The following is a 12626-nucleotide window of genomic DNA, read 5'->3' as shown; positions in this document are numbered from 1 at the left end:
ACTGGGTTAAATAATTCCTCAACATGGCTTAAAAAACACAAGTTCTGAAGAGACTTCTGATAACAATAAAAAAAACTCTTTTGAGAAGCTTTCACTTGGAACTCTTAATTCTCAGATACCAGAAAAACAAGTTCTCCAGTTGTAATATACAGATTTAATTTAAAGAAGCAGGGGGGGCGGGGAAGCACAAGTACTCTTAGTTGAGTAAGCAAAGAACGTACATGTGTGAGTTCGTGCAGAAAGAAAAATGATGTACTCCCACCAATTAAGCTCATCATCAGCACTTGCTCATGGCCAGAAGCAACACTCTAGGCCAATGATCATTAATTTCTCTGGGGTTCGATATAACAAGCAAAAGGTCTTCTCTTAAATATAAAGCCAGACTTCTATGTACCTGGATACAAAGGCAATGTTGAAGGAGTGAATGCATACAGCAGTTTCTGAGCAAGCTTGCAAATAGCAGCAAGACTGCCAAGACACTTGGCAAGACCACAATCACAAAAACATCAGGGGTTCTATCTGCAACATATTTCTTTTATTTCTTTTAAAATATGTGCTTGGCTATTGCCTCATTTTTCCACTGCAAAACGAGAACATGGTATGAACCAGGCAGGTGTAACACGGTACAGATAGGGCATAGAGGTCCGTTTCTTCTTGCTGTCATCTTATACCAATGGCATATTACTGTACAAAGTCCTTGAAATAGTATTAATTGCATATTTTCAGGAAAAAAAAATGCAACAAGATCTCAGAGAATTTCAAGATCCTTGGACAGATCTACCACTTTCCAGGTTTCTCTCTCTCACATAAGAAATGACCATAAGCCTACAATTTCTGCGTGGTTGGCATCATATTCCCAATTCAAGGTTTCTAAAGCCACTACTTTTACAGTGGTAACAGTGAATAAGGAAGAAACTCCGCTGCTTGCTATCAGTCTTTCATGAGTGGTGTTTCTTATTACATAATGCTTTCTTGAGAATTGTCTAAATTAAATTGAACTCCAGCCTTTTTGCAACTTCAACAAGCATTCTGTCCTGCAAGTACAGTAACCAAATACTGCACCCTGTTCTCACATGGACAGCTCTGATGAATACTATGTTATCATTTATGTCTTGGTTGGAATAACCCTGTTTACTTACAACAGTTACTTTGCAAAATTCAATCTTTTCCCTAATTGGGATAAGCCTCAATTCACATGCCAAGTTAACCTGAATTCCTTTTAACAAATATCTTAAAGTCTATCAATGTTGTACTTTTTTTGGACTTTTGCCATCCACATACTCAATGTCAAGTATGCTCCCTGAGCACATGCATACAGCACAGGCTGTTCCCCCCACCCCAAAAAAAAAAAAAAAAAAAAGAGTTGACAAAAATATACGAACACAATCCTCCAGAATCAGCACTGGAAGCCTCTTCTCAGAGCTGAGCTAGAAGTGTAAAATGATTCTTACCCAGCATAGATAAGCTCTCAGTAATCCCAGCACACACTTCGATGAACAGACTGGGTTACAACGCAAACCAAGTCCTCAGACATGGGACGCTCACTCTCAAAGCCAGAGGGACTGAACAAATCAGATTTGCTCCACTGGTCTGCAGACATATTCCCTGCTAACCCTGAGACTTCCAGCACATTCTCTTTGCTTTACTGCAAATAAATTACTTCCTGTTAGGATGTCTTTGCCTTTATTACAAATAAATTGTTTTATGCTATCCACCACCTACAGCTATGGATGGTGGAATCCTACAGAGGAGACAGCTTTGTAGTAGCTTCCTGAAAAAAAACAACCACAACTTCCTTCTGCACCCCCAACAGCTGCAAATTAGGTAGTGAATATAGGGATTTTTTTAAGACTGTACCTCCCAGATACTTTGGCAGTTGGTCTTAAATAAGCGTTCAGAAAAATCACAGATACTTTTGGATCCCTCTTCTTCTGGCCTTGGCCAGCAGAAAGAAAGAGGAAGTGTAGAGGAACGTTAGCAGATCTCACTAGAAGGTGCAGGATGACAAACCACATTGTCCAGGTTCTCAGCCCTGCCCTTTTACACAACCAGCACTGTAATAAGAATTGGTGCCTTTCCTTCCTTCCACCCACTCTTTCCCCAAACTTTGCCTCAAATGCAGATGGGCACGACAATACTACCAACAGCCATGAAAACCTCCAATACTTGATTTTGGTGAGCCTTTAACAGCTGCTCACTGTCCTGCCCAAACCAAACCGGAGGTCAGCCTACCAATAAGCGTTAAGAGGTCCCGCTGGGGGAACCACCATCTCAGGCAGTTTTGCTGGTTTAAAGCGTGGAGGAAGCCAGAGACCAAGCTGTCATTCTGGATCCAGCCGGAGGCACAGACTCCGCAGCGTGGGATAAGATTACACTTCCACACCCCATGCAGTACCTGTTTTGTAGGTATACAGTTTCAGTTTCCAGGACTATCAGTTTGATGCCCTTGAAAACGGCAAATTACCTTTTCTTTCAGGTATCTTAAGTTTGTGTTTGGGTATAGGCACACAGCTACAAAGTAACAACTGAATTAAAAGTTAGACAGTCTAAGTTTAATAAGGAATATCTATTTCCTCAATACATACAAAACACCAAGACTAAGCACATTAACAGTCGTGTTAGAAGAAATCTCCCTCATCTCTCTGGATGAACAAATCTTACATCTGAAATGAGCATTACACAAAAACGTTATCATCCACAAAACAGTAGCAAAATCTGCTGGTAATCACAGACATTATTGCCATGCACCAAAGGACTGGAAAAAGCCCTTTTCTTGTTTTCAAGATGACAAAGAATCAGTGTTACTGTTCAGAGACCTAAAGCATATATGTCTAGCTTTGTATTAGCAGCAATACTCGCTCAGCAGAGTAGAGGTACACTGCCTTGAGCAGTTTTAAATAAGCAAGCAGGTGAAGGATTCCATTGTTAGGTTAGTTGAGACTTCTTTTCATTCATTTGACATAACTCATAAGGTAGTTATTTCAGTTATGACTTATTCATATTTCTAATCCAGAAATATGAGCACTATTTTTCTATACTCTTCAAATGATAATTTTAGAAACAGAACATTATCAATAGTTTGAGAAGTATTCCCCTCCCCTCCAAGAGGAAGGACAGGAGGCATCACTTAGAAATTTCATAAAACTGAGTAAAAGTTATTAAGACTACATCCAGGGTGCATAAAATCAACAAGGCAGGGGAGGGAAATACTAAGGCTAATTGAATTGCTTATGCCTGAATTCAAAGAACGGCTGAGGCTAAATTTCACACAGGATGAATACCTTTAATTAAACACTGATCTACGTGGATATATCTTTGTGATTTACATGAAGAACAACATTCACAAACTATCTTCAGTCACAGAAACAATATTTGTTTTACAACACAAGCTTTAAGGGAACATTGAAGCTGTTAGGCATGTAGTTCTGTGTCTGATCTACCTGGTTTCTTCGCAGATATAGTTGCAGAACTGCTAGAAAACTGGTGAGTAAAACCAAAAGCAATTCAAGTGCAAAATAAGCTTCTGTAAACCCATACACATTGTATGCGAAGAGTGCACTACATAGCAAAAGTCTGTTATGTTATAACGGGAGAGCAGAATAGAGGATGTTAATAAAACTAAAAAAGGCAGTTCAAAGTAATTTTTATTTGCACTGTTCTACTATGCAACAGCTGGGCTTCAAGACCCTGCAATAGCGGGTGCTATACAGACATGTTTACAAAAATGCAGGCTTCGTCCCAAAGACAAGAGGACGAAAGGAAGTTAAAAGTTAGTGAAAAAGCAGAGAATACAATTCACGTCAAAGGAAAGGCAGTATCAGGAGCACGTGGCTACAAAAATCACTGCAGGCTTTTAATATCTCCAGATGAGAAAAAAATCCTTGACAAACATTTTCATTTCATTATTTGTTTACACAGGAGGAACAAACTCATTGCCTACCAAGACTTCTCAGATTACAATACGGACAGACAAAGACAAGAAAAGAAATGTCTGGTATCAAAATCAATTTGCAGAAAATCTCACAAATGTTAGCCACTTTATGTTCCACATAAATATTTGTTTCCCAGATGACAAAAACAACTCTCATACAAACTCTAAACAAGTCTTAGTATTCTAAGACGACCTGAGCTACAAAAATGACAGTTATTTTAAAACTTGTGATAATATTCGAATATTCTTAACGGAGGAACAAGGTGCTTTATTACTTTGGAGTATCGTACGTATTAAAGGCCTCTTGTGTTTTGAACTGCTGCACAAAGACAGGTCCAGCATGATCATAGAAACTGCAGATGAAGACAACATGTAGCCCACCTCCCATGAAGACAACACTTAGTATGTGCTAGGGGTGGGGGAAAGAAAAAAGAAACAGCCCAGGAGCTGCAGGTGCTTGCTGAACAAGCAGGACAGGTAAAGAACTAAGACGAAGCAAACACTGTAAAGTAGCAACAGAACAACAGACTCCAAAAGACTCAAGGAAGCCTCACACGGGTCAATCACACATCTAACGTTTCTGCTCAGAGCTGCACTGGAGTGGCTTCTTAGTACTGGGAAAGTAAAGGGAGACCACCACCCTTAATACATGCATACTTCATGATAAGGCATTCCAGCTCTAACCCATCTAACCACTGATAATGTATTCAAATGTACAAAAAGGTAAATAACTGCGTCTATCAGTATGCAAATGGTGTTCTACAGACAGTATGAGCCATTTTAAGCATTTACGAAATGAAAAACAAGTGAGTATACTTCCAAAATATTTTGTACAGCCTCCTATATTATTTCTCACTAGGAACTTTCAAGGTAAGCCACCAAATTTTTATCTTATTAAAACCACATGCACTTGTTAATTTGCTATCTGTGCTCATGTGCACATTTGTCTACTTACATTTCACGGCAACAAGAGAAAAAAAGGAATAATCAGGAATAGAATCTTAGTTATAACAAGAGAGGCAAAGGATAAGCACATCTGTATAACTGCTGCAAGTAGAGAACACTAGGTAAGTCAACAAGAACTTTTACCCTGGGAAACTATCAGTGTCATTGAACAAAACCTGGAAAATTATTGCTTCTTAGCTTTGTGGACTGTTGACTCTGGAAGTCATCCAGTGGGTGATAAAGGAAAGTAATATGCTTCTTAAAACATTAAAAACTCAATAACCTCACACTAGAGTTTGCATCTCCATTTTATATGGGCAGTTTCAAACATGCAGAAGAGCAGGTAACTATGTACACAAGACCCTAACACGTTAGGCACGTTAACAATGACTAGCTATATATATTTTATCACAATGCTGAAATCTGTCAGGTTCTTTACTATTCTGAGAAAAAAAGTACAAGCTGCAAACTCAAAAAGTCTTGAGTTCTGAATTTGTTTGTAACAGCTACCAAGCTACCTTCTTCTTTCAAGAAAAAGAAAATAACCAGTTAGCTGTAAATGATTCAGCTCTAATAAATATACATACTATAAATTTGCTATTTAAATGCTTGCTATGCTAGCCTCTCCTCTTACATGGTAGAATGTTAACATCTGAAATTTGAAACACTCTCTTGAGACTACAAACTAACATTCGTTTTGTAAACAAAAAATCTGGTACAATTTTTTCCCCCAAATAAGACCACAGAACGGAGTGCTCATATAAATGGAATCACTTGATCACAAAAAAGAATAAAAATTCTAATGATCAAACTTAAAATTCCAGTCACAATTGTAAGGTGTAGGATCCCTGCCAGACCAACAGAATTAAAACACTAGGATCCATGTGGAAAATATTAATTACATGATATAAGATAAACAGTGGCTACAAAGGCTTGACAGACCCCTGTCATAAATCAATGGCCATCAGCATCCTTCCACCACCACCACTCACTTAGGTTAAACACCATAAATATTTTTTTTTAGCAGTTACGATTTGATGGGATTTGTTTGTTGTTTCTTTTTTTTATTTTGTCAGACTTAGCAAAGTCAGCGTATTTGAACACTGTGTATTTTTCTATACTATGCCAAAGGTGTGCTGCCCCTTATGCACACGAATGGAAGTATAGCTAATTTTACACTGTCTTTGGCAAAGCTGTCTTCTGTAACAGGCTGGTATTGCATTCTGCAAGCCTGCAATCACCTTTTTTTAAAAGGAGTGTTTATCCAGACTGTACATGGAAATCAAAGAAAACATACAGAAACTCACTGATATATTTCTCATGCAGGACCCTTATCCCTACTGGAAAAAAATGGGGTTGATAACTAAAAAGTATTTTTTCTTCATATCCAAAGCAGATGATTGCATAACAATCCAGGAGATTTAAATACAGACACCTATCATGCCCAGTGCATTTGTGGGTGCCAGCGTGCATTGCCAAACTGCACCAATCACTTACAGACTCTCTACAGCATGCAGAAGAGCTAATAAAAAATTGTGCCTGCTGTGCAGCATATTCTACACACAGCCCTGATCGCGCTGCAGAACCGCCACATACCTTTCAGTCTTTTGGAATTCCCGTTCTTTTGCTGCTCATCCTCTTCGTTAATGGTGAATAAACCCAGGGGATTTGGCCTGGCACTTTTCTTCAATCTCTCTTGTCGGAGGGCAGTAGTTGAACCAGGCATGCTGATGTTGCCTCTTGCTTATTAAAAAAAATAAGTAAGAAACTGCAGCCCCTGCTTAGCCGCTAGCTGCAACGCTGCCTGTTCATTTGAGCACTTGTAATAGATCTCCTATGGATAAGCAGTATGCAAACAGCTGACAAATACCAACATCCAGTCGGCCGCGAAAGGCTTGCAGCCTTTCCCCACCTTCAAGAAAAGCCCTAATTAAAGGCACATCGGTTTGGATGCTGCTCTTCGCTGCCTTAACCTGTTCAATCAGATCCCAGCCCACAGCTCCAGGTTCCTTGCTGCAGCACCTTTTCCCCTGCAACCCTCTTCCAGCTAACAGCACACTAAAATATTCAGCACGCCACACAAGAGGAGAAAATATGATACGCCGCTGTTAACAGTTGCCCTGACAACACTGACACATCCTAATCAAAGGGGTTCTGTGAGTGTTGTCTCCTCAGCTGCAGCAAGCCGGCCTCAGGAACGCCGTCTCCCGCACGCTTGTGGAGAGCTGGGAGCGCCTCGGTGAGCAGGGGCTGGTCCTTCCTCCTCGCAGGGTGGCAGGAGGATGGAGCTCTGCTTGCACAAGCAGATGAGCACGGAGGGGAAAGAAGCCTGGAAGGCTCCAGGCATGAACCTGCATTTCGCCAGCTGCTCTGTTTATTCATGTTTAGAAATTTTAGCCTAATCTAAAATAAAAACAATGACGACGAGTCTTCTTCCATATATGCATGTGTTAATCACCTTCCTATCCAGTGCATACCTTTCGCATTAGGAATGCATACACCCACAATTATAGGCAGGTGTTGGAACATTCTTTTCCATGTGTGAGAACTCAAAAATCAGGATTTATAGCTTATATAGACAACATAGGACAATGAAAGGACTTTGGGAGTGAATATGCTGTATCACACCATTAGTTTTACAGCACCAATCATTAACATTCACTTTGCAAAATTAACAAAATGCAAACAACCGGGATGGTTTTAATTAGTTGGATTTCCTTCATATGCTGTCATTCTGGGTTTTCTTTAGCCATTTACAACAGAGCACTTGCTCACAAGTTTTGCAATCTGCACGTTCCATCCTTCACAGCTCCAAATGCCACTCTACAACATGCTGGATGTTTTACCTGTGAGACCTTAATGTTCTTTCTCTTCCACCTTTCTAATTCAATGTGTGCTCACATTTCAAAATGCTACTGAAGAAAAACTTTAAGCTAGAACATCTCTATAATGTTAAAATTACAGGATTTTCCCCACTTCGGATTTTTTTTTTTTTAAAGAGAAACTTGATGTAACACGATCATGTGCCACAAGATGGCACAGACATTAGTTGACAAGTCTGCAGGTGGCTCATATTGAAAATGCAAGATTACACAGACGTATATGATCACCTCAATGACACGGGTAAAATGATACCAAAGAAGAGAGGTCAGAGTTTATGACAGTCAACATGATACATTTCACAGTGGCCTGGGATGCTCTTTGCAGAGGAGTCCGGGATTGTGCTCAGCTAGCAGGACAGCTCTGTCCTCACACACCTCAGGATGTGTGAGATCAGCCAGGAAGCCAGTGGATGGAGAAGAACACAGCACCACCTGAAGGCTCAGTTGGACCATTCTTCCTTCTTCTCTAGCATGGGCACAAGACACCCACAAACCAGAAGTATTCTACAGGAGAGCAGCAGTTCTGAACCAAGCCCACAGCCCACCTCCGGTAGGTATTTCCTCCTGGCTCCGTCCTGCTGCTCAGCTACACCTTGGACTCTCTGGGCGTACACGGAAGCAATACATGATGACATTTATCTACAGTTAAAGACGCTTTGTAATAAAGGGTGTGGACAAAAAAAAAAAAAAGTAAGAAAAAAAAGCTCTAACACAAGCTGTTCTTCAGCTCAGCAATTCGCCTTATGGGGTGTATACAGGCTACTACATTGTCCTCTAAGAGAAGCAGCCCCATTCCTCAAATCCCATCCACTTAGTGCCTACCACAATCCACCAATCTACCGATACAATCACAGTTCAGCTCTTACCCGTGGGTGAGACTCTCAAAAGATGGAATGAGGGCAAATGTGTATCTTAAGGGCACTAGATAATTTTTGTTTTTTCCTTTTTACATCACTTTCAAATGCATTATCAGTTAAACCACTACACTTAAACACACCCACTTTCACCCACTGGATTCTATAGGTATTATTATCTGCACAATACATTATCTGATATGCAACAGTCTTAAACAGCAGTTTGAACAAAGCCTATTAGGATAATTATATTGTGATGTGGGAAATGTAAATACTTATAACAACGTGCTAATTGATGTTTCTGCTTTAACATCATGTATTAAGGCTTGATATCTCTACCTATGAAACGAAAAACAAGTTGAAGCCAGCCACCAGAACAGTCACCATGATACCCACGTGCAGTGTACTATGGGTACTCTGATAATTTTCAATGGCTGAACTCTAGATTTGCTATCTTCTTTCATTCACAGGATTGTTTCAGTCCCTGTAAACTATCCAAACATTACAGGAAGCTCATTACTGTGATTTAGATTATAATGACTTGCACATTATAAGTTCATGTTCTACAGCTACTGTCTTGTGAAGCATTCTGCTTCACTGCAGTAAATTTTTTTCCTCTTTCAGGGGCCTGGGGGAGGAAGACAAAAGGCACTACTCAACACAAGTTAACTAACAGAAAGGAAAAACTTTGTGAAGACAAGACAATTTGTATCTTTCACAAGAGCTGGCAGGCTGTGATAACTAGGACTGTCTATGTTTTTAAAAAAAAAAAACAAAAAAAAAACCAAAAAACCAAACACAACCAACCACTTGATGTAACAGTAACTGGAAGACATCTTGTATCATTAGGCATGTCAGGTTACATTATAGAAACTCAAACCAACTTAATGCAGAATCATATACTATTGCAAAAGGGACAAACAAAATTTATAGACAATTTGCCTATGAAAAGCCCTGCAAACAGAAGCACTAATAAGACAGTGCTGAATCACAACACACAGATTTTTCCTCCCGCTTCACAAGACACCTGTTGTATGTTCACCACACTACATTTTATAGGAATTTCATGTCTTTCTCCTGCTATTTTCTTAGCATAAGAGCAGTTAAATTGCTATTTTAAAGGAACACCGTACACAAAGAGCAAGCAACCAAGAAAGGCAGGGTTTGCCTGGGGAATCTCCCCCCAGAACAACACTGAAAAGCAACAAAAAACCCCACCACCCAACCCCTCAACACTTCCAGGTCTCAATCTGGAAGTTCTCAATCTTAACATGCACAAAAATTTACTGTTTGCCATTATTGTGAAACACAGATATGACCATTCATTGAATAGACAACTAGTTAATCTTCACAGTGTTCAAGCTTCCAAATATTTCCTTCTTGAGAAGAAAGATCAGGAAAATCAAGGTACAGTTAAAAGCTCCCATCCTGTTCTGCAGAAACAGTAAAACAAAAATTTTCAACGTACCTGCCCATCAAAACACATAATCATATTTTGTATGGACATTTTCAACGTTACGCATTTATGTCAAAAGCTTTTTTAACAACTCATTTAAAAATATATAATATAGACAGTGCTAGGTCATAGACTATCTTGAGTCAGAGGGGACCCATAAGGATCATCAGGTCCAACTCCCTACTCCTCCCAGGACAACGTCGGAATATATGGAGACTAACTAAACTCCAAACTCTATCTCTCCCCAGTTTCCTTCAGGAGGCTCATCTCTGTGCATTTACTTTCTACTTCACTAGGTTTTAATCAGGCCAAAAGAACCAAGAAAGTAGAGCCTTTTTTTCCCCCATCCCCTCATGTGGGAAAATAGCTATTTACTCAGCATCAAAGGACTCGAAACCTTCTTTTAAATGCCATGTAAATCTATGACAGAGAGAAATAGCCACAAAAAGACAAACAGGATTCCCGCCTGCCCTGCAGTTTAAAAAAAAAAAAAGTTAAGTTGGAAGTAGCAAAAGTAGACACTATATCATAAAAAATGCTTGCTTCCATTAAGCCAACCACTGTCTCAAACATCATGCACACCTAATTTTTTCCACTGCTGCTCTTGTATTGTAGCTTCCTTCTACCTTATTGTCTAAGAAGGACAAAGAATAACCTCATCTTTACAGAGGTTTCTAAGTCTTTCTTCAAAGGTCTCCAAGGCCTCACTTTTATATACACGATAATAAAGGACTGGCAGATTATTTTTACAGCAGATTAATTTTTTTAAACAACTTCAGTATTCAGTGTATAAACATCTGATATAATAATTGATTTCTTCTTTCCACCTTCTTGGAAGGAAAAAAAGGCCCCTTACATTAATCAGTAAGATTGAATATAAAGTGCTAGAGAATAAGGGAAACCTTCATCTTTTTGACTAATGAGAATCCTGCTGTCAAGAGCATAGATGCACTCTGAATATCTTTAAATAAGCAATGAGTTGACTCACTTCTAAAAGTTGAGGCCATAAAACCACAGTAGTTTCATGAACTTATTCTTCATTCATCCATTCAATTAGGTGGCTCAACTCAAGAAAGAGCAGAACCATTCAGCCTTTCTAAGCAAACATCCACTTAAATATGTGCTGGGAGAGAGTGGAGCAGCAGTGGATTAAGATTCTTCAGAAAACAAACTTAGAAAGGCACATTTGGCTCTTTTCACCTTTCTCTCCTGGAGTTTGAACAAACGTGTCTTTATTCTGGTTTCGTATCTCAGTATTTCCCTTTCCAATAAACTGAATTCAGAATTATTATCCATATCTGCCTAAGAGACAATGAATTTTAAATAAGCTAGGTCCAGAAACGAAAAGCAGACACCAGGTCTTTATTTTCCTATCAATTATCCTGACTACTTTGGCTTACCCATTTTTATGGGTCCCATCATATGTGCTGCAAAGACTGAGCACATTCTAGATACTACTTTGATCAAAACAGTAAGATGACCTATTCTTCAGCCACAGAACTGTAGGTGCTAAGAGCAGCCATGGCAATCTTCTCATGTGATTATGGGAGACCTGCTTCTCCAGTCCCCACCACATCCCTACTCAACACAGTTCTGGTGAATCACAGGCAGGCAGCTGTGCCAGCAAGACCCTGAAGCAGGAGGCAGCTCCACCAGGAAACACGCCTCCGCACATCTGCTCAGGCACAGAAGGCTTCTCTTAGAGGTGACTTCTTCCCAGTTTCATCTCAGACATGCACAGTGCCACACACTGGACCGAGGGACGTTAAGACTCCTCAGAAGTGACCAAAGAGAAGGTTAGTATTAACTCTTTTCCCTTCCGTCAATTAAAGCTGAACGTACGTGCATGCATGCCCAAGCATAGGGAAATTGAGAAGAAGGCTGGGAGCCCTGCCCTGTTCTGACTCAAACTCAGTCATCAAAGCAGAAGACATATGAACGTGGAGGCAAGAGTCTCATCATCCACAAACACTTTGAACACATACACACCAATAAAACAATCAAATACGAGACGTACATTAACAAGTCTTGTTACATTTTTAATTAAATGGATTTGCATAGTATGACTAATTATAAAAATTGCACAACGCATACCATGATGAATAAAAATATATTAGATCATTCTTAGCCAACACTTTTTATTTATATATAACAGAATGATATTGGATCAGGCCCTATAGTAGAACATACCATTTAACTTCAGCCAATGCTGAGTTAAATAACTAAAGGCAGTGAGGAACAGGATCTTCACAGGGCTGTAGGAAACAGGAATTCAGAAGAAGACAGAAGTCAAAGCCAATTACCCTACTAACTAACAGCCTAGGCCATGTTGCCACTGCTTCTCCTGTAAAAAGATCTTATTTTTTAAATACCTAGTTTGTATACATGTCAACAGAACCACATGCTTGTAAAGAACTCAAAATTAAGAGCACTTATGTACTTAACTAAGCTTTTTGGTAAAAGCGTGAACATACTTCAAAGAAAAGGCACTAAGCTTTTTCATAGAAATGTGAACATACTTGAAAGAAAAGGCAATATGCCAAGACCAAATAAAAATT

At 39.4% G+C, this 12626-nt stretch overlaps 1 protein-coding gene across 7 annotated transcripts in view; it reads right to left on the bottom strand.

Moving 5' to 3' along the window:
- The window catches only part of MAP7 (microtubule associated protein 7), a 120436-nt gene that overhangs the window by 102230 nt on the left and 5580 nt on the right, over positions 1–12626 (bottom strand). For 5 of the 7 annotated variants that reach the window (XM_063329513.1, XM_063329508.1, XM_063329510.1 and 2 more), the window contains exon 1: positions 6473–7112. The exons of 1 other annotated variant lie outside the window; for it this stretch is intronic. In XM_063329513.1, the coding sequence (XP_063185583.1) occupies positions 6473–6602 (130 nt within the window). In that variant the 5' untranslated portion in view covers positions 6603–7112. Of the gene's footprint in view, positions 1–6472; positions 7113–12626 lie in introns of those variants that run through there. One more of the 7 variants, XM_063329509.1, reaches the window with a different exon arrangement.

The sequence above is a fragment of the Chroicocephalus ridibundus genome, chromosome 3 (genome assembly GCF_963924245.1).
Source record: "Chroicocephalus ridibundus chromosome 3, bChrRid1.1, whole genome shotgun sequence".
In the NCBI taxonomy this organism is placed as follows: domain Eukaryota; kingdom Metazoa; phylum Chordata; class Aves; order Charadriiformes; family Laridae; genus Chroicocephalus; species Chroicocephalus ridibundus.
This window is presented reverse-complemented; position numbering and strand designations above follow the sequence as displayed.